The sequence below is a fragment of the Akanthomyces muscarius genome, chromosome 4 (genome assembly GCF_028009165.1).
Source record: "Akanthomyces muscarius strain Ve6 chromosome 4, whole genome shotgun sequence".
NCBI classification, from domain to species: domain Eukaryota; kingdom Fungi; phylum Ascomycota; class Sordariomycetes; order Hypocreales; family Cordycipitaceae; genus Akanthomyces; species Akanthomyces muscarius.
The window spans coordinates 490,536-510,956 of NC_079244.1; the positions used below are offsets into that span (position 1 = coordinate 490,536).

The window sequence follows — 20,421 nt, forward strand, 5'->3', positions numbered from 1 at the left end:
GCAGGCGTCCTGCCGTGATTCGAGATGGCAGACATCAAGTGACTTGAACGCGGTCGTGTTTGCATGACTTGACTTGCCCCAGCCGAACCCAGCCACCCTCTCTCGAGTAAGAATTGTCACGGCCCTGCGAGTCGCACGATTCAACAAGGTGCACGTTTTATTTTATTTTATTTTTCATTTTTCATTTTTTAGCGTTTCTTCTGCGGGCTTATCTCTGCGCCTCACCCTAAGTAGCCACCAAAGAAGAAAAATATTCATCGTAAAGCCAGGGCTCCGCCTCCCCGCTCTCACGGAGCCCCGGGGGCCCCCTCCACCCCAGTTGGGGCGGCCCCGGCATTGTGCCATCACGAGGACGGCAGAAAAATTGTGTCCTTTTATAAAGCAAAGAAAAAAAATAAGCTGGAGTTGGTTTATGATTGAATCGAAATTGCACGCGGCTTAGCTCAACGCCCCTAGTACAAGTAACAAAAATGCATGTCTTGTTTATTCCGGGGGGGGGCCCCCTTGCCCCAACAATATGGATCAAAAAAGGGAGCCATACAAAAAATTCAGCGAGGTCACGATGCCCTCAGCCCCTCCCCTGGAATTGAATGTGCAGAAGCAACTGGACAAGGATGATACTACGCGGGTGCATGGCTGCCGACACTTGGCGACGCTGTCTTGGAATTGACGTGCGGCCAAATGCTATTTTTCTATTCATTTATTTATGTATTTATTTATTTCATTTTTCTTAGGTACGATTTGCCGACGAGCTCTTTTTCATTCGGCATGTTTTGTTTTAAACGCCCTCTTGCATTCTCGCAGCCCAGCTTCTGCGCAGCCCTCTTCTCCACCCCCAGGTAGCTGACACTCTTGTTGGGGTTACAAGTTTCTTCTTCGCCCGCCTTCTCCAATTCTGAGTGAGCTGCGGTGGTGTGTGTACATGCGACTATGCGCGCAAAAGCCTACTCTTCACAAGTACCTCCCTTCTCCAAAAAAAAAAAATTGTCCTTTTCCGTTGTTGATGGTGGATAACGCAAAACGTGCTCGTGGAACAGAAAAAAGGGAAAAATTAATGCCCGCAGTCAATCCCGTGACAGTCATGTTTCAGTAGCAAAACTCGGTATGTGCTCTTTTGCCCATGATGGGATACATTTTATTACAACAACCAAGAAAGGGGGGTAAATCAACTAGAGTTTGTCAACCCCAGGGGCTCACACATACCGCCCTTCTCCAAATCCCAACCCTTGCCTTGCCTTGCCTTCCCTTCCCCCGCATTGCCGCCGCGGCCCCGGAATCCTTTCCTTCTCTTCCTCTCAGGCCAGGCCTCGAACCTTTTCAGCTTTTTCTTGGCGTTTTTTATCGTCGTATCTTGTTCTTCCATCCGTTGTTCCGTTTCTTCTCTCTTTCCCGTAACGCTAGATTGCCAATCTCGTTCCCGTGGTGGTCCCCTTTCCCCTGTCGCACTGGGCACAGCACGGGGTACAAGACTAGGCTGAAAGACCGTCCCGAGATCCTGGGTGTTGCGCGGCCGGACCTGGCCAGTGCGATGCTCTCTTCAATTCTCCTGTTCCGTCTTCTACTGGTTCCCCATGTTCTATAATTACAACTACCCGCTTTGCCCTTGTTTTTCCACCAGGGTCTCTTTCGTTGTCAAGGTTGTAGAACAAAAGACTCCATATACGCGGCATGGGCTTCACATCACGGGGACTCGCATGCTTGTCCATGGCATGATTTTTCTCCTCTTAAGCTTCGAGTCTAGGCTCTTCTGTGCAAGTAAACAGACTCTACTCCGAAATGAAGATTCATCTTGTGGGATTGGTCAACCACGTCCCCGAGCGCTAGCAGCCACACCGAGAATGGCGTACGGTTATTGAGCACCCAGGCGCTTGGTCCATGTGCAAAAGTCACATTACCAGTACGCTTGTTTCGAACCATGGCATTCTTTGCAAGCTCTCCCTTTCCTCTGGCCTTTCAGAAGAGAGGACAAGAACAGGAACAAGCTCCAAGACATGGCGTCCAGCTCAAAGGGGCTATTCATTCCATCGACCCTTGTCCTGAAGGTCCCGTGGCCTTTATTCCCTGCCTTGTATACTTGCCTAGTTTTTGGCAAGAATGGGTCTTTGGGGTTGTCAGACCCGTGTCGGCTGCCGGGCAGGTTGAAGAAAGCTGTCGTGGCGCAACTCCGAAGTCGGCCTGTTTCGCGCTCAAGTTTATACACAGGACTAAGACGGAAACCATTGCAATTGTACGGACCCATACGCTGGGGATTGCCTTTAGAAGCAGCTCCCACGATAACAGATACCCTGCCTCCGACATTTTACCCTCGTTGCGTCGCATACTTGCGTGGGCGCATTGCATACTTGGTCATGTTGGTCGACAAGACTGGCCCAAGCCTTGTGCCTAACACGGCTTGTGTCCTGTCGCGGCCCGGATTTCAATAACCTGAGCCGCGATGTGAGAAATAATAATCAACTCGACAACAATGTTGAAAAGAACTGATTGTATATTATTCTACATCTTTGGCTTGTCTTCAACTATATCCGGAGCTCTAGCAGTGCTTCTTGTTAATAGACATTATTGAGCAAAGACCAGATCTCCGACAAGACATCTGCCTCCCCGAACATTGCCACCAGTACTGTAAAAGTAAAATACAAACAAAGATGCCAATATATCAGCATAATAATGTCAAGCTTAGATACTCAAGTACAGAAACTTATTATAATTTGTTCGGCGCTCGTAGCTACTCATCCGTGCAGAAAGCCGAACTACAGGGTAGGCTTGGACTCGTGGGCTCGCGTACTGTGCCGTTTCTTCGCACCGTGAATACCGAAGATGATCGTGGCGGTTCTCCTGGTCATACACGTCTACGGTAGATTCCAATCACGCCCTTGGCTTTCTCTTTTGGCAGCTGTATGATCTATTTTCGGCCGTCAAGTCGCCAATCTGGTCATGCTCTCAGTGTGGTAGTCGGGCCATGGGATTACGAGTTGGTCTACGCGCCGTAAATGACTGCTGAAGTGGCTGCAACGCAAGCTCCTGCCGAAGGCTTGCATGCAGTTTTGTGTATCCTCGTGCTTGTGGAGGTCGTGGCGTGCCCATCTTTCCCTGGGGTCCAAACGCCAAAGTCCATGGATCCTTCGAATCTGTAGTCCGCACCCAGCCAGTATTATGCTCACCACTCAGAAGCAAGCTTTATTCTCCCAATTCCACAGGGCGCTTGGTTGCACCAAATGGCTGCACAGCCCTATTGTAAAGTATCGATTTACGCAGCGCTGTGCTAGAAAGTCGGGACGTGGGTACGGTGCCCATCTGACACGCCAACAATGATACCATGGCAGCCTTTTCAATGCTTATTGTATCGGAAAGAATCATGAGTTCGTATCGTGTTCTGTTCGCTCCAAAATACGACGTAGATGCACCCGGCCGGCCCATTGAAGTATTTTCAGCTTCAAGAAGATAGAAGCGTCGTTGGATTGAAACAGCCGTTCAGCTTCCGCAGAGTTCGTCACATTGGAATTGCTGGCTAGGGTTCGCAATAACTTCTGCCAAGATTGCTGGGCGTCGCGGGATGACATCAACGGTGACTTTACACCAACTTCGGTTTATCGATGCATACCGTCCGTTGGAGGCCATGGTCGAAGATAATCAATCCAGCATTCAGTGGCGGCGGCTGTTTGGTGTTGCCGGTGCACGTGACAGTCGCGCAGCGCTCTGGCAAATCAGATGCGACCAAGCGGAACCCGCTCCTGGCAGGAGAATGACGAGCACCGAAATTTCTGAACTACTGCCAAGGAGCTCCTATCACCATCTACCAGCCGACCTTTAATTCGCCCCTTTGTATCTTCGACATCGGGCTTTGTACTACGTCCTTCTTTTAATTCCAAGCATTCACTTGCCGAGAATATCTCTCCCTTCTTCGCCCACGCGACTGCTCGAGCGACCTCCTTATCCGTTCTTTGTCGGCGATTCATCCCGGCACCCTTTTTAGCTTAATCTCATCTTAATACACAGCCGACATCATGGTTACCCTTACCGAAGTCGAGGACGAGCACTTCCAGGAGCACCCTGGTGCCCAGTACGAGGACGATGAGGACTACACGGATACCGGTATGTGATACGAACTTGCGCCGCCCGCGCACATGCGCCGACGGCATCATTGCTCTACGAGCTTTGATGGTCTTTTTGCTAATGCAACACGCCAGAGTCTGAAATCTCCAACGACTCCGATTTTGATGCCACCGACGAGACCTTCGCCGAGCGCCTCTACGCCCTCCGCGACATCGTACCCCCCAAGACCCGCGGCTGGATCGCCGACAGCGCGAGCTCCATCTCCAACCGTGCCTGGAGCGTCATGTCCTTTGGCGGCAAGAGCGCATGGGTCATAACCACCTCCATTCTCTTCCTCGGCGTTCCCTTTGCGCTGTCCTTCCACGAGGACCTGCAATACGCCGCCATGGAGCAAGAGTACAACATGCGCCAGAGCGGCGGCGATATGCTGACGGGCGGCGCCGAGGACCAGAGCACCGCTGACAAGGTCGGCGCTGCTCTTGCCGCCGAGGGCCAGGCCAAGCCTGCGCTGTAAACTCAGCATCGAATACCACCTGAAGCGAGCTTTCTCGCGACCAAAAACAACCACTGAAAAGCCACCTTTCCCGACCCAGACCGTTGGACGGGAATCCGGGATCATTCACCGTGATGATGACATGATATTCCGCGTGTACAATTAGCAAGAAAAAGACGACGGGGCTGCGACCATGATGGGAACCGCCCGGCTCACAGACCTCTTTGGGAACTCAGGGTGCCAAAAGGACAATGGCAGACTGACATGTTTCTGGGATGTATAGACAAGAAAGCAGAAAAGAGGATTTCACACATTGAAAAGAGAGACGTTTGCGCATGATGTTGTCAACTTTGGGGCGTTTGTACCATCTCGCAGCATTTTCTCATGGGATTGGGGTTTGCACATGTATATTACCACGGTGCCTCGCTTTAGGCTTGAGATTTCTCATTGTTGTATAACTGAATATCGACTCCACTTGAAAGGTACACTCCTTGTCGTGTCTGCAAGAAGCATAGCTGTCACTTGCTGATGCGGAACATCGGCAGCCACCAGGTCGCCAATGTCCCGGCCGTTCCGTAGAGGAGGAAGGCGAGCGGCTGACGACGATGCCTTGTTGCTGCATATACTTTGCTTTCAAACGCTTGATGTACATGACCGTAATCTTGCCTGCCGCATGCCGTGGCAAATACGCCATCAGCGGACGCCCAGATACCCGTACAAGCCATTCCCGTCGCAAACGAAGCAAATCGGTGTTAGTGCCACCACCACGCTTCCATCGTCAGCCCTCGTATGCTGTGCCCCTGAGGCCCATGGCTGCCCTGCCACAAGCCAGAGCTACTATGCAGCGCCCTTCACCGTTCCCCGCCCCCGCACCGTAAGGCATAGGAAGCCAGGTCGATGAGCATCGCCTTTGGGGGAGTGGTTTGCGCCACCGGGGCTGAAAGCTTCCCATCAGACTTACTGCATCCTTCGGGCCAAGGAAGAAAACACGCGGACTGTCGGGCGAGACGTCCGCAACACCACCTTGCTCCATTGGGAAAATTTAGGCGAGTCGTCGACCAAGGAGCATCTCATGTTGATGGCTGCGGAAAGCGAGTTCTAGGAGCTGAGGGTGCATCTGCCGCCCGCTAGTCAGCTTTGGCCGCCGTCGCGACTATCCTCGTGCGTGGGAGGCGGCTGCATGAGACGAACCCCAATGAGGCATGTCGGGTTTATGAGAGGTGCTGAGCGTCAACACAACCTCTTCGGCGGTCTCTTTGCCCATAAAGAGAGTAGTAAGAAACTGATCTGAACGTCTATATATATACTTGATCTCGGCTCTATCGAGTCGTCGTATTTGTGCACCTGACGAGACTATCCCTCTCTACTACCAACAAGTTCTACAGTTTTACCTATACCATCTATTTCAAAATGAAGGGTGCCATTGTTGCCTTTGCCCTGTTTGCCAGCCTCGCCTCGGCCGGTGTCCTGGACGAGAGACGCCCCATGTGCAGCAATGAGGGCGGCCCTTGCGACTTTAGACTCTTTGAGTGCTGCACCAACCAGAGACTGTACTGCGTACGTGCTGACCGTTCACATCATGTTCTGCCAGAAGAGAAACTAATCAACGATTTGTGTAGTCGGACCAGAAGTGCCATCGTGACCCGTGAGCGGCCATGGCGGAAAGCAAGATGGATTCGCCAAGTAAACATGTATCCTAGCTAAAGCAAATATATATTGTTTTGACCCCATACAAAACCAAAACATGCCGCTATCGCTACAAGACGCAACTCAAGCAGCTGGTTGATCTTGGTCATCTCCCGCCTGAGGGGCATGGTAACCCAACCTGATCATCTCTGCGTGATCAACGTGTGGCCGCTCGTACTCGGGCTCAAACTCATCCTTCATGACGCCCATACCATATGTCGCTACCGAGGCGCTTGTAGCAAATGGATTGGGCCCATCGCCGTACAAGAACGCCGAGATTTCTTTCCCAAGCCATATGCCGCGCCCCGGTTGCTTGGCACCCGTTACCGGCAGCCCAATGAGCACCTTTGGCCTGTACACACTCTGCCTCTCGTGCCACCGCAGCCTCGTCCTCATATCCTCCAAGAGCCCCCGGTAGCCCGTCGCGTCCTTGTCCGCGAACAGGAGAAAGCTCAGCTCGACCGAGCGCAGGCTCTCCGGCAGCGACGCCAGCACGGCGAGCAGATCGTCCACCTGGACCGGGATGCGGTAGAGGCCAAAGTGGCGCAGCCTCTTCCAGCGGCTCACCGGCAGGACGCGCGCCAGCGGGCAGTGCTTGGTGCTCCCCACCGGCACCGTCACCGACCGGCTCTCCTCCGCGTCGCCGGCGAGGCGGAAGTGCTCGAGGTCCCGCGCCTTGGCCAGCAGGCCGCGAAAGAAGCCATTCGCCAGGCACGCCCACCTCTCGACGACCAGGCCGCCCAGCATGAGAGGCAGGTCCAGGCGGCGGAAGCCCGGCTGGGCGAGAATGGTCTGCAGGTGGGCGTAGTCTGGCGTCGTCGCCTGCGCAAACATGTGCGGGTTCAGGCCGGCGTTGAGGCCGTGCACGTCCATGACGAGCTCCGGCACGACGAGCTGCTGCCGCTGCACCTCAATCTCCTCGGCCAGCTGCCGCAGGACGAGGCGCAGGCCGCGCCAGCAGCTCCGCACCGCCGCGACCTGCGCGGGCGTCGTGTCCGCGTCGGGCACCCAGGCGGACGTGTCGGCGAGGCTGGCGAGCGCGACGCAGGGCCACCCGCGCGGCACCGCGTAGTTGAAGCCCGCCGGCAGGGCGCGGATCACGGGCGTCTGGTACAGCGGCGCGTGCAGGAAGCCGTGCGCCGCCGGCGTGACGGTGACGCGGGCCAGGTTCGGGAACCGCGCGAGGCCGTACGCCAGCGCCGCCTCGTCGGCGCCCGACTCGACGGCCCGCAGCTGGCGGCGCGCGAGCGAGGCGTACAGCGGCCAGCACCGCTCCCACCGCGGCTGCTGCGCGAGCAGGGCGTCGCGCGCCGCGTGCTGCGGCAGGCGGGGGTCATCGCGGCCGCGCCGCCGCGCGAGCTCGTCGTGGTTGCGCAGCGACGTCGTCCGGAACCAGTGCTGGGCGCCGCGCTCGGCGCGCAAGCGCTTCTCTTCGGGCGTGTTGGGGCCGTCGCGCTCCCGCGGCGGCCGACGCACCGGCGGCTCGGTGCGCAGACGGTACCGCTCCCACGGCGTCAGCTCCTCCTCGTCCTCCTCCGTGGCGGTGCCGGGGGACTGCTGCTGCTCATCCGTCCTGAGGTGTGTGGTCAGCCAGCTGGTCTTGAGACGGGCATCGTCGTAGATGATTTCGCGGATCGCGTGCCGATGGTCGTCGTGCTCGGCAATGGCACGGAACACTTTGATGTTGCGCGGGTCGGGCGAGAGGAAGACGCGGGTGAGACGTAAATGCACGAGCTTGCAGAGCCCAGAGCATGCTTGGCGGAGGCTCTTGATGTCGCTGTTGGGTAGGAGCGCGGAGATGTTCTCCAGCAGCTCCGGTGGCAGCCGGAGGAGTATGACGGTCTCGTTGGGCGACTCGGCCGCCGCCGAGTCGTTTGGTTCCATGAACTGAGCTTTTTCCGAGCAAACAATTCTTGTGTAACAGAACGTCTTGCTATTCAAAGCGTGCCGATTTTTTTATTCTTTTGTGATGGGCGAGTAGCGCAAAGGATATAAGACCCCAAGGGGGCGCGCGCGCGGGCCGGTGCAGGCCTGGCCCGCTGTCAAGTTTGCTTTGTCTGCTTGCTCCCGATTACCGCATGGGTATTGGCGCATCTGCATGTCTTGGAGACCCAAGGCTCTAGACAGGGTACCGAGTCAGATGATGCAAGTACCGTTGGGCTGATGGATGAGGAATGAGTGATGACTGCCCAAGCCAGTGATCGGTTGCGCATGCAGCATGGATGGGCTGACAGCCGCGATAGCGTATAAAGGCTGCATATTCGGAATACTCATTTTCAAAGTAAGACATGGAAGAGTCCGAGTAAAAGCTTTCAATGTGCGAGGTTTTGAATGGATTTCGTGCAGCAGTCTGCGCTGCGACTTACATGCGAGGTCCAAGTTTCGCATCGGCTTCTCGGCCCTCCGCTCCGAATATTTCGTATGTGTGGAGAACTTCTTTGTTGCCTTGTACTCTTTCACCCAACTACGATCACTTGCAGGGCTACAAAAAGAGGCATGGACTACGTTGCGCTGCCCAAAATCGAGGTGAGTTGGCCTCTCACTTCCCACTCCAGCCAACGGGAACGCTGTCCCGTACTGATGGCTACCCCGCGATTCACCCCGCGATAGCTTCACGCCCATCTCACGGGGAGCGTCTCGCGACGCACACTCCACGATATATGGCGACGCAAGAAGGATGCCGGCGACACCGACATTCAAGACCCCATGGCAGTCATGCCCGAGGGCAAGCATGACTATAACGTGCAGACGTGAGCCTTTCTTGGTCGCCCACCAAAAGTAAAATCGCAGCTGACCTCCATCAGCTTCTTTCCGTTATTCAGCAGCTACATATATAATCTCCTCATCGACGAGGCCTCCATCGCAGAAGCCACCACCGCCGTGCTACAAGGTTTTCACGCCGACGGCGTCGTCTATCTGGAGCTGCGCACCACGCCCCGCACCACGCCGCTGCTCTCGCCCGAGACGTACGTGCGCACCATCCTCGCCGCCATCAGCGCCTTTAGCGACCTCCACCCGCAGATGCGCACGCGCCTCATCCTCTCCGTCGACCGACGGCACGACTACGCCACCGCGGCCGCCGTCGTAGAGCTCGGCGTCGCGCTGCAGCCGCTCGGCGTCGTCGGCGTCGACCTCTGCGGCGACCCGACGGCCAAGCCCGGCGGGGCGGTGCGGCTCTTCACGCCGGCGTTTGAGCGCGCGCGCGCCGCGGGGCTGGGCATCACGGTGCACTTTGCCGAGGCGCAGGCCAGCGGCTCCCGCGAGGAGCTCGACGTGCTGCTGGGCTGGCAGCCGGGCCGGCTGGGCCACGTCATCTGGGAGGACGACGAGGCGAAGCGCGAGATTGCGAGGAGGAGCTTGTGCCTGGAGCTGTGTCTGAGCTGCAACGTGCTGGCGGATATGGTGGAGGGCGGGTTTGCGGGCCATCACTTTGGGTACTGGAGGACGGTGGACGGGCCCAAAATATCACTCGCGGTATGTAGGAGGGTGCGCCATGAAGAGTGACTGATGTACTGACTGATTGACGACAGACGGACGATGTAGGCGTGTTTGGAAGCCCGTTGTCGAAGGAATACGAGCTGGCCGCTCAACACTTTAATCTAGACAGGCAAGAGGTGTGCTCGCTGGCGCGCCAGGCCATTGACTCGACGTTTGGTAGCGTCGAGGATAAAGAGTGGCTTCGATCCGTCATGTGGACAGCGTAGATGCAGGGAACAGCAAGACAGATTCTGACCATCACAAGATATGAAGTATGATGTATATTTCATGACAACGCTCTCTTAAAGATGTAAATTGTTATGCTATCGAATACCGCAGTAAAATATGCTGAGCGGAATGGTTCGTTCGTATGATGCAGCTTGCTCAATTGTGCCAGTTTTTGTTGTTGCATTTCTAGCAAGCCACACAAAGGGTTGTATAAGGTGAAAAAAGGAAGCAAAAGGTTTGAGTTCTCTCAAATTGATATATATCCATAGACGCAGGTCCTTGGTCAAAACTACCGCGGTAGCGCGATGCTACCACCGCACTGAAGAAGAGACCCAAATAAACAAACGCCAACTCCAGCATGTGTAGTAAAGCTTGCCTCACCGTTCCCCACCTGTCCCTAGCCCGGTGTTCATACTGCTCTTGCCCTTAACCACGAGCCTTTGGGCTTGCGGTGAGCTTTTTTTCTATCGTCTCCTTCTTTAGTGCATGCCTTGCGGTGGTGCCTCGAGGTCGACGTCGTTGACCTTGCTGCGCTCCATCTCGCTCTTCAGCGCAAGATCACCAAAGAAGTTGGCTGCGCGCTCGCTCTCGGCTCGTACCTTGACCGTCTCGTCGCGACGGTTGCCAAGATCCTTGACACTCTCCTCGAGGCGCACGCGCAGATTGTCGGCTGGGAAGCGAAGGACCTTGCGAACAGACGAGGCAATGCGGGCCGAGTTGCCATGGACATAGTCCATGTCAGCCAGCTGCTGTGTGATCTTGGTGGCGAGGCGAGGAGGCAGCGAGTTGGGGATCTGCTGGAGAACGTACGCAGATGCGGCCACGGCAGCGACGACGATGCCGGGCAAAATCAGCTGACGCAGATTGTCGTTGCCGAGGACTTTGCTTGCTGTGAGAGCTTGGTCCATCCAGTTGCCCATACCAATCATGCGCGGTACCACGGCACCGGCAACTGTGAGAGCCATACTGGTGCTGGCAAGTTTCTCCTGCTTGTGCAAGATGGTCGACCAATCGAAAAAGTCCCAAAGCTCGGTAGGAATGTGAACGTTGCGCGCAAGAGCATCACGCTTGCGGCGGAACATGACGTCAGGCTTGAAGTGCAGATTTTGGAATTCATCGCCGATGTGCAGCAAGCCCAGTTGCTTGATCGTGTTGACTCCGCGTAGCGTCCTTTGTCTGGCGCGATCCTCGCAAATGTCGACAGCCTCTGAGATTTGCGACAGCATGGCCTCCTTCAGATCGTCTGCGTATGAAAAGGCACCAAACAGACCGGGGTAAGGAATGTCGTACTTGGTTTTACCAGATTCCGTAATGGCTGTATTGAGCTGTGAGCGAGTCTCGTCGTAAACCTCTTTGCATGTGATTTCAATGCTGGTGGTGACCTGATCATCAACTTCACCTCTTGCCTTTTTGCTCGATTCTAGCTGGGGCTCCAGTTCTCTGAGCTCACGAGCAACACGATCAATCTCGGCGCGGGCGACTTCTTCGTTGACGCTAGCAAGAGTGTTGACGTCGTTGAGAATGTTGACGAGATAGGTCTTGGCGGGCGCCAGCTTGGACCTCGCGCGCTTCTCAAGGACAAATCTGCGGAGCGACTGTTCGAGGGCCTCAAAGTCCCGAATCTTGTCCACGTCTTTGCCCTTGCCCTTGCCGCCATCGTCAGGGTCATCTCCGCCGCCGCCACTGGAGCTACCGCTTCCGCCCGGGCCTCCTGGAGGCGATGGCCCAACGGGAACGGCGTTACTAGACACAAAGTGGACCAGTTCATCAGCGTCCTTGCGCGTACGAGGGCTTAGCCTGCCAACTTGATCCAGAATCATCTTTTGGCAGCGCTCCTTGTCTCTGATATTGTCGTAACCGTTGACGACCATGAAAATGTAGGCTTTTTCAGCGGCAGCTGTTCTGATGAAGTCCGTAGCAGACTGCGTGAAGTGGTTGGCCGCCGAGACAACGAAGACGACCACGTCGATTTCCTCTTGTCTGCTGAAGATGGCAGTGGTCTTTGTGTTGTCAGAGTTGAGACCTGGTGCGTCGATGAGGGCGATATCGACAACACCATTGTTTAGCAAGGATTCGTCGATTGTTCTGCTGTCCTTGATGAAAATCTTGCATTGTGTATATGTATCGTTATCGTGGACAATCTTTTCGAGATCCACTAGGGTGAATACGTCGTAAGTGCTCTCGTCGTTTCGGTCGTAAATGGCGTCCTTGTGAACGGCGTGGACTTCTTCCAGGCCAGCATTTTCCCTTGCGTCGAGTACTTCGCAGAATATAGCGGTGCAGGGCTGCTGGTCTTCAGGTAGCAGCTTTCGGCGAAGGAGAGCATTGCAGAAAGTCGACTTGCCCGCGTTCAAGTCTCCTGTAATGAGCACTTTGCTTGTCGTGTCTTCGATACGTTCTCGGAGGGAAACAAGGTGTTTGATGCTGGACCTAATCTTGCCATCGAGGAGAGAGGCGATGGAGTGCTTCTCCAGCGAGTGCACAAGCTCAGTGTGGTGCAGCGAGCCGAGTTGCAGGTCGAGTTTGAGAATCGAGAATTCCTGTGCGATTTGCGGTGAGACTAGTCGTGGTTCGGGTGTTGCTCTGCGCTCGGCAGCATTGCTCGATTCAGCGGCGCTGTCTTGGAGAGACGTCATGGCACGTCGGAGGGCTGGGGGCGGCGCTCGCGACGAAGAAGCTGCACTGGCGGCATCGGGGGCCATGGTGCTGATGCGCTGCAGGCCTGGTCGAGTAGCATTGGCTTCGAGGTCGGAACGCTGTACAGAGGGGTAGTGTGCAGGCCATGATGTGTTCATGTCCTGGAGAGTATTCAAGAGCTCCAGGACCTTGTTTATCGAGCGGCCAAGGGCGGTGCGCTGGCGGTTGTACCAGATTTGATGGACGACTCCCGACTGTCGCTCGTGATGCATCGGCGCGTCCCAGTTTGCGCCCGTCATGGCGGTCTGCTCATCCCCCGCAATACTTCCACCATATCCAGAATCAACATCTATCAAGTGCTGCAGGCGCGCCGCATGTTCCGAGGCGGCGCCGTTGCCGACCGTCATGAACTTTGTATCGTTGGGGTGGCGAGCGGTGTCTTTCGCGTCGGGCTCAGCGTCCTGCGGCGCAGGGGCTTTGCCCTTTCCGTTGGCATACTCCTGGCTCATAGCGATAAAAGCCTGGTTGGCATCTTTTCAATGTGATGATTGGAGTAAGGGATGTAACTGTCGTAACGTTGTAGTGTAAGAGCGATGGCGGTTCTCCCCGTCAGTGGCGTGTTTTCTGGGAGGCGAAATGTCCGGCGTCATGGAGCGTGGGCTGCAAGGGGTGGTGATTGGCTGGCACTGAGGCGAATGTTTGGGGCGGTAAGTCCGCTGTAAGCACTGCTAAATCAACAAATGCTGGCGCGCAAGCGGACAATCCTAGGTGCTGCAGAGCCACCAGGACGACCCCTACGCTGCAGCCGTTGCAAGTACTCATGCAGCTAAATCCGCCGCGCGACTACATGTGGACCTGTCCGAAGGCGCTGCCAAGCAACCATGAGCAGCGCTGGGCGAACATGTGGTTACGTAGTTGCGCAGGCAGACAGATTAATATCCCACCATCCTGCTGCATCACCACCGCCACGACTCAAGCTTTCCTTGCTCGACATTGAAGCGCCTACTCGCGACTCTTCGCTAGACCGCATACAATAGACGACACATTTCATACAAGGCAAACCCCCTAGCCAGCGACAATGAATGTGAGCGCACCTGCACCTGTGTATCGCATCACCAATGGTCGACTGCTAACCCTCAGAAGATGCTCGAATGGGCATTTGGCAAACGCACGACGCCGGCGGAGCGTCTGCGCAAGAACCAGCGCATGCTAGACAAGGCAATCCGCGAGCTCGACCAGACTCGTGTCAAGCTAGAGAAGCAAGAAAAGACGCTCATCCAGCAGATCAAGACGAGCGCCAAGAACGGCCAGATGGGCGCCTGCAAGATTCAGGCCAAGGATCTTGTTCGCACACGGAGATATGTTGAAAAGTTCTACGGCATGCGTAGCCAGCTGCAACAAATTTCGCTGCGCCTCCAAGTACGACAATATTACCACCCTCGTCGCCAAGCCACCTTGTTTGCTAACACCCGCCGCAGACGTACCGAACCAACGAGCAAATGATGCAAGCTATGAAGGGCGCTACAATGGCCCTCGGAAGCATGAACAAGTCCATGAACCTGCCACAACTGCAACGCATCGCCATGGAATTCGAACGAGAAAACGACGTCATGGAACAGAGACAAGAGATGATGGACGATGCTGTCGACGACGCCATGGACGTTGGTGTGGAGGAGGAAGGCGACGAGGTCGTTGAGCAGGTTCTGGAAGATATCGGCATTGAATTCAATCAAGCAGTATGTGACACGATCACGAAGACAGCCGGGAAACTAACGTTGGCTTTAGCTGGGAGAGACACCCACGACTATCGGAAATCCTGCTCAGCCAGAGGGCCGAATTGCCCAAGCTGTGGGCGGAGGCGGAGGCGACGCCGATCCCGTCGACAATGATTTGGAAGCAAGACTCGATAATCTGCGAAAGTAATGTATGGTGGACGAATGGAGCCCAAGTATGCCGCGTCATTGACGGCGCGTAGGAGTTCGGAAATGGACAGCTACTTATTTCTGTTGGGATTTTCTCATCTGCTACTACATTACATTTTGGCAGGCCAAGTAATACATACAGCTGCTTCCCTTACTGGCAAGATTGTAATCGAGGCCCTCGCTCACTGCTTTTGCTGAGGTTCACGGCTTCGAGGCCCGTTACACCGACGGCCGACCGAGGCGCCACCAATGGAATACGAGCAACACCAGAAACACCAATGGGTAGCTGACAAGAAAGTCGGAAATAGAGAATTGGCGGAGGAAAACTTTGATGCTGCTGATGAAGACAATCACGGTAGAAATGAAGATGCTAGTCCAAATCATGTACGACTTAAAGCTCGAGTTGAAGTCCTACAAGTCGCAGCAGACGCCATGTACTTCGAGGAACCTGGGGAACCCGATTAGCAAACGTGGCTGTAATCCAGGCGACGAGGCTGCTGAGAACTGTTGGACGTCGCTTCAAGACTATGTCTACGTTTTCGCGAGGTCGACTCTGCTGGTGATGTGACAATCAGATCAAGCACACGCTCAATGGCTTCATCATGGCCACGTAAATGTAAATGCAAAGCAATTTGACCTTTGTGAAAATGGCTACCGTTTCACATGTTCGATCCCCTACATCATTGCGACTGGTGCTCACTATACTTTTCAATGCCAGAGTGGTACACCTAAGAGAATGGTACTGGCAATTATTCACAGTCACAGCATAACGGCAGGCAGTATTCGTTTTGAATCATTTTTCATTCAATGCGTCCGGTCTTGACCAGACCGGCATGGCTGCTTCATACAGCCAGCCACCATCCCCATGTCATTCAGATGTCCGCTTCTTTGGAATTTGAAGAACAAACCAAATAAACACCAAAGTCGAAACCTCCCTAGTTTTTCCCAAGTAAAAAAAAGCCCGATTCCCTTCCTTTGTGTTTCGGATAAAAAATCAGGCGCCAGTTTGTGCAGCTTTTTTTGTGTGGCGAAATGCAAATGCAACATGTAACAAAGAGAACCCAAAGACACAGAAGAAAACATGGAAACAAGAGACAAATCGTTGTATGTCATTCGCTCTATATCGTTTTACTATGTTTTTTTCATGCGTTGTTTTCCTTTCGGCCCTTGAAACAAAAGTACATTTAAACCTCGGTGGTAACCTTGGCCTTGGCGTTGGTGACCTTGACGCCCAGTTGCTTGGCACGGGCAATGATGTCGATGCGCTTGCGGGAGGAGACGGCAGAGGCAATCTCGGCGGCGTAGGTGCGGTTGTGCATCATCAGAAGCTCGAGGTCCTTGACGTTGTTGACCAGGAAGGACTTGTGGCCGGAGGGCATCATGTAGCGGGTCTTCTTGTTGGAGCCGTAGCCGATCTAGGATGTGTTAGAGGGTGTGGATTTTGCGAGACAGTCGGAGGCGGCAACGTACGGAGGGCATGGCAATGCTGCCACGGAAGCGACGGCGGACACGGTTGTCGATACCCTTGGGCTTTCTCCAGCTGGGGTCGAGGCACTTGAAGCGATCGGACTGGTGGCGGAAGAAGCGCGCAGTGCCTGTGAATCAATGTTAACGTCGGCTCGACGCGGGCGTGTGCCGGCCTTCGCATCGCTGGGGCTGTCGTCGTCGAGCATTCGGTAGCAATCCCCCGTCAACGTCAAGAATACAAGATGAATCGTCATCGGGAATCGGATCAAGAATTGTATCGGTTCGACGGCGGTTGCTGACGACTCCCAAGGCCTTCCAAGCTATTCCAGCATTCTCGGTTCGAGAATTCGATCGATCCTTCGGCAGACACACGGGGGAATATGGGAAACGTACGCTTCTTCACGATAGGGACGTGCTTCTTGGCGGCGACCATCTGCAGATTAAAGTCAGCATCGTCTGTTCCTCCAAAACACAATTCGAGAGCAGCAGCAACAGCAACAGCATGGTGCAATAATTCAACATGCTGTCCTTCCTTCGGTTCTCTCTCTGGGAATAATATCGTACCTTGACGGTTGTTGTTGTCGGATGGCTGTGATACTTTACCGGGGCGTAATGGCTGGTCGATTTCAAACACTTTTCGAGGGTAGGCGAAATTTTGGACGGTCGCTTGGATTGGGCGGGCTCCGCTCGACTCGCAAGGGTTTAGGGCTCCAGGGTCACGTGTAGACGGTTTTGTCCTCAAGTCGCAAGAGTCCACTCAGAAAATTTGGCGTAGACCAAGCGAGCAGCCCCACCTAATCAGGACTAGTGCGTTTTCGAAGGGCACAAACCCTCCAGAGAGGAAAAAACTACAGCGCGGAGCCACCGCCGGCCGACACGACCGCCCTCTCGCTAGCCTGGCCGCCGCACCAAACCCGCTCTTTTTTCACCTTGCTCTCTAGACGCCTTCACACTCTCCTCCTCCTCCCCTTTGCGAAAACCATCACAAACCGCAAACATGTCGACACAGAGCGTCCAGTGCTTCGGCAAGAAGAAGACGGCCACCGCTGTCGCCCACTGCAAGGTTCGTGCTGAGCCATCACCGAATACATGGCGTGTCGTCCCGATCAAAAGTCTACCGTCACGAGGTCCCGAAGTCTTGGAAGTTTTTCAGTGCATGATGCTGTAAATATCTGGATTGGCAAGAGGTGGACTATGCATTGGCATCCTGAGACACTGCGGAAATTGAAACGGCAGACTTTGTGACAGACGACATGACATTGCATTCGGGCCATCTACCGCGAGACGCGCAAAGCTAACGATATTCCAGGCCGGCAAGGGTCTCATCAAGGTCAACGGCCGCCCTCTGCAGCTCGTCCAGCCCGAGGTTCTCCGCTTCAAGGTACGAACTATTCCAGTTTCCACCCCTCTACATTGAAACACAGCGACGTCGGTGACGGCGCTCGAAGAGCACATCCAGACCAGGAAACTCTTCGGCCGTCCCACCACGTCCACACAAAAGAGAGCCATCCATTCGCAGCAGTCATGCTAACCCGCCTCGCCAGGTCTACGAGCCCATCCTGGTCGTCGGCCTCGACAAGTTTGCCAACATTGACATCCGCGTCCGCGTCACCGGCGGTGGTCACACCTCGCAGGTCTACGCCATCCGTCAGGCCATTGCCAAGTCCCTCGTCGCCTACTACCAGAAGTTCGTCGACGAGCACTCCAAGAACCTGCTCAAGCAGGCCCTCGTCGCCTTTGACCGCACCCTCCTCGTCGCCGACAACCGCCGCTGCGAGCCCAAGAAGTTCGGTGGTAAGGGTGCCCGTGCCCGCTTCCAGAAGTCTTACCGATAGAGGCCTTCGCCCCGACGATACGGGTGTATGCTGTCTTTTTTGCTGGTTTGCTGTTTCTCTCTTCTCAAAACTTGTAGTTTGGGGATAATGACAGAAGAATCATGACTTGGAGCGCGGTTTAAAAAAATTTACGGTCGGGAGGGAACGGGTCGGTCAGGTCGCGAGCGGCCTTGCTCTTCCCTAGGATATGTAGAGTGCAGAGGACCTGGTTCTTGGGACCATGGTATTTTTCCCACGGCGCATTTTGCATGGCCTTAGCTAGACGGATGTGTAGTCAATTAGCGGGCAAATGAACAAAACAAAGTTAAAAATACAACATGTCTTGGTCATGTGAATATGTACAGTTATTAACCAATGCGGTACCTACGTGACTGCTTGCCGTTTATGCAAGCCCTCCTAGAGATTCTAACTCCGTGTCATTGTGCTTAGTCGAACCATGACATCTTTCACTCCACGTCCTGTCATTATGCTCAGTCGATCCATGCTGTCTTTCACTCCATGCCCCATCATTATGCTCAATCATTCCATGATATCAAGCCCTTCTCTCGCCCATGCTCGTCCAGCTCGACAACCTCTGGCGCCCACTCACCACGCTCATCCTCGGCCTGCAGCTCGTCCATCTCGAGCTCGACCTCCTCGCCGTCCTCCATGACGACCTTGCCCTTGCGCAGGTACTCGCCGCGAATGTCCCATCCGAACCCCGGCCCCGCCACCACCGACTCGAGCCTCGCAAACGCCGCGACCACGGCCGCCTGCTCCGCCGTCGTGCCGGTAACCTTGAACTCCTCCTCCAGCCGCCGCTTGTAAACGATGAGCGAGAGCCGCAGCTCGCGGCTGCTGCGCGCGTCCGACAGCTCCGTCAGCGGCGTGTCGAGCCACGCGCTGCCGTAGGTGAGCTGCGCGGTGACGGCGCGCAGCCAGGCGGCCGCGAGCGCGGGGCGGCTCCGCGGCAGCGCGTACGCCCGGAGGATGAGCCGCAGCAGCATGTGCCACCACTGCGCCAGGCAGGCCTCGTTGCCGAGGTGCACGCCGGCGAGCAAGGCAAACTGCAGCTCGCCGACGAGGCTGGCCTCGGTCACGGCGGCGGCGTCGTCGCTGAGGAGGGCCGTGAGGTACGAGGTCGCGTCGGTGGCCTCGAGCGTGCGGTCGGCGCCGAAGCGCTGCGCCGAGTACGTCTTGGAGTGCTGGTCCAGAGCGAAGCGCAGCTCGCGGACGGGCAGCGGCGCTGTGTGCTGGATGTGGGAGATGTGGTCCTCCATCTCGCGCTCGCCGGATTGCAGCGTTTCACCTCGTACGTGGTCCATGGTGCTGATGTGCCAGGCTGCGCCCCCGGATTGCCCCGTCACGCGCGACAGCAGATCCGCGGTGATGCAGTCGGTCATCTGGCCCCATATCAGCTCATTCTCTGCCGCCTGCGTTTCGTTGAGGTCGCCAACGCTGCCGCCGCCGCCCGCACCACTCCGTGCCGTCGGGTCGCGGTACGACAGCAGCTTTGCGTGAAAGGAGTCGACGTCGGTGGGAATCTCGTCGGGCGGGGCCTCGCCGAGCAGCTCGCTGCCGCTGTCCCACTTGACGGCGTGCACGCGGTTCGTGCCCTCGCTCATGATCCAGAAGCCGGACCGCGTGGCCATGCCCCCTGGGTGCGCCGCCCAGAACAGGTGCGGCCCGGCGGGTATGTCCCGGATGCCGCCAAAGTGCTTGGCCGTAAAGGAGAGCGCGTCGTAGCCGACCGTGAAGACGTCCGGCAGGCCGATGATCAAGACCACGTCGCCACCGCCGCGCGCATGTGTCTGTTCGCGACGCGGCTGCGATACCGGCGCCGTGTCGCCGACGCGAGCCGAGTCGGCCATGTCTTCATCATCGGAGTCTGCATCGACGGAGCCGAGCGGCGGCGGTATGCTTGATCCATCGGGGTCTGGAGCAATCGCGTGATGAGTCGAATCTGCAGAGAGACCTTGGCGCACGAGTCTCGATGCATGACGCTCCGAATCTTGTGAAGACGCGTAGGACATGTTTGCGCGCGGGGTTTAGGTTGAGGGCATGGAGCCACTCTTCGCGGTGCTAGGTTACGAAGTGCACGATATATCGGAGAATAGACTTTGCCACCTCTGCGCGGCAATACGATCAAGGGAGGAGGGTCAAATCTAGACCGCGATGATCGCGAGGCTGGAAGATGCAGGCTCTCATTCAGGCATCGCAGGCATCAAGATCCGCGAAGGGGGGGGGGTATTCGCTTTTTGTGGTGGCGCTATGATGAGTACAGTCGCTTCTTTGCTCGTATTTATTGATGCTGCAAAGTAAAAAAGGGCCTTGTAGCAATTGGGGAGCTTAGAGTTTGGCGGTTGTGGGATGTGGTTGGTGAGGACTACAGAGGTAGAATCAAGCTTTTGCGGCCCCGCCTTTGGCTGCCTGTCACCATGAAGAGATTGTCAAGATTAAGGCGGGGGATGCGCCGTATTTAATTTCTGCAAGAATAATTCAGCCCTGATTTTCTTTATGATGATTCATGTGATCAAGCAGTTTTTCGTTTTATTGTTTAACATGTAACGAGAGCGGAAAGAAAACTTTTCGGTGGCTCTGAACCCGGATTTGTGGCGGATGGCTGAGTCTCGGCTACGAGTAACAA

At 55.6% G+C, this 20,421-nt stretch overlaps 8 protein-coding genes across 8 annotated transcripts; 4 read left to right on the top strand and 4 right to left on the bottom strand.

The window, feature by feature from the left end:
- Nucleotides 1-4,001: 4,001 nt before the first annotated feature.
- On the top strand, nt 4,002-4,564 carry LMH87_010786 (uncharacterized protein; the record flags this gene model as incomplete). Its single annotated transcript, XM_056199820.1, has 2 exons — nt 4,002-4,089; nt 4,185-4,564. 2 exons carry the CDS (start codon nt 4,002-4,004, stop codon nt 4,562-4,564), a joined length of 468 nt encoding a protein of 155 aa, XP_056051732.1.
- A 1,749-nt stretch (nt 4,565-6,313) lies between these two features.
- Nucleotides 6,314-8,113, bottom strand: LMH87_010787 (uncharacterized protein; the record flags this gene model as incomplete). Its single annotated transcript, XM_056199821.1, has 1 exon — nt 6,314-8,113. The coding sequence occupies one exon, from the start codon at nt 8,111-8,113 to the stop codon at nt 6,314-6,316; it is 1,800 nt and encodes a 599-aa protein (XP_056051733.1).
- A 612-nt stretch (nt 8,114-8,725) lies between these two features.
- On the top strand, nt 8,726-9,933 carry LMH87_010788 (uncharacterized protein; the record flags this gene model as incomplete). Its single annotated transcript, XM_056199822.1, has 4 exons — nt 8,726-8,755; nt 8,840-8,979; nt 9,034-9,703; nt 9,760-9,933. 4 exons carry the CDS (start codon nt 8,726-8,728, stop codon nt 9,931-9,933), a joined length of 1,014 nt encoding a protein of 337 aa, XP_056051734.1.
- Nucleotides 9,934-10,413: 480 nt separating this feature from the next.
- On the bottom strand, nt 10,414-13,080 carry LMH87_010789 (uncharacterized protein; the record flags this gene model as incomplete). The annotated part of the gene is made up of 1 exon (XM_056199823.1): nt 10,414-13,080. The coding sequence occupies one exon, from the start codon at nt 13,078-13,080 to the stop codon at nt 10,414-10,416; it is 2,667 nt and encodes an 888-aa protein (XP_056051735.1).
- Nucleotides 13,081-13,649: 569 nt separating this feature from the next.
- On the top strand, nt 13,650-14,494 carry LMH87_010790 (uncharacterized protein; the record flags this gene model as incomplete). The annotated part of the gene is made up of 4 exons (XM_056199825.1): nt 13,650-13,655; nt 13,715-13,990; nt 14,050-14,307; nt 14,357-14,494. 4 exons carry the CDS (start codon nt 13,650-13,652, stop codon nt 14,492-14,494), a joined length of 678 nt encoding a protein of 225 aa, XP_056051736.1.
- Nucleotides 14,495-15,677: 1,183 nt separating this feature from the next.
- Nucleotides 15,678-16,393, bottom strand: LMH87_010791 (uncharacterized protein; the record flags this gene model as incomplete). Its single annotated transcript, XM_056199826.1, has 3 exons — nt 15,678-15,908; nt 15,964-16,088; nt 16,354-16,393. 3 exons carry the CDS (start codon nt 16,391-16,393, stop codon nt 15,678-15,680), a joined length of 396 nt encoding a protein of 131 aa, XP_056051737.1.
- Nucleotides 16,394-16,957: 564 nt separating this feature from the next.
- Nucleotides 16,958-17,795, top strand: LMH87_010792 (uncharacterized protein; the record flags this gene model as incomplete). Its single annotated transcript, XM_056199827.1, has 3 exons — nt 16,958-17,023; nt 17,270-17,341; nt 17,505-17,795. 3 exons carry the CDS (start codon nt 16,958-16,960, stop codon nt 17,793-17,795), a joined length of 429 nt encoding a protein of 142 aa, XP_056051738.1.
- Nucleotides 17,796-18,310: 515 nt separating this feature from the next.
- LMH87_010793 (uncharacterized protein) lies at nt 18,311-19,807 on the bottom strand (the record flags this gene model as incomplete). Its single annotated transcript, XM_056199828.1, has 1 exon — nt 18,311-19,807. The coding sequence occupies one exon, from the start codon at nt 19,805-19,807 to the stop codon at nt 18,311-18,313; it is 1,497 nt and encodes a 498-aa protein (XP_056051739.1).
- Between the last annotated feature and the right edge of the window lie 614 nt (nt 19,808-20,421).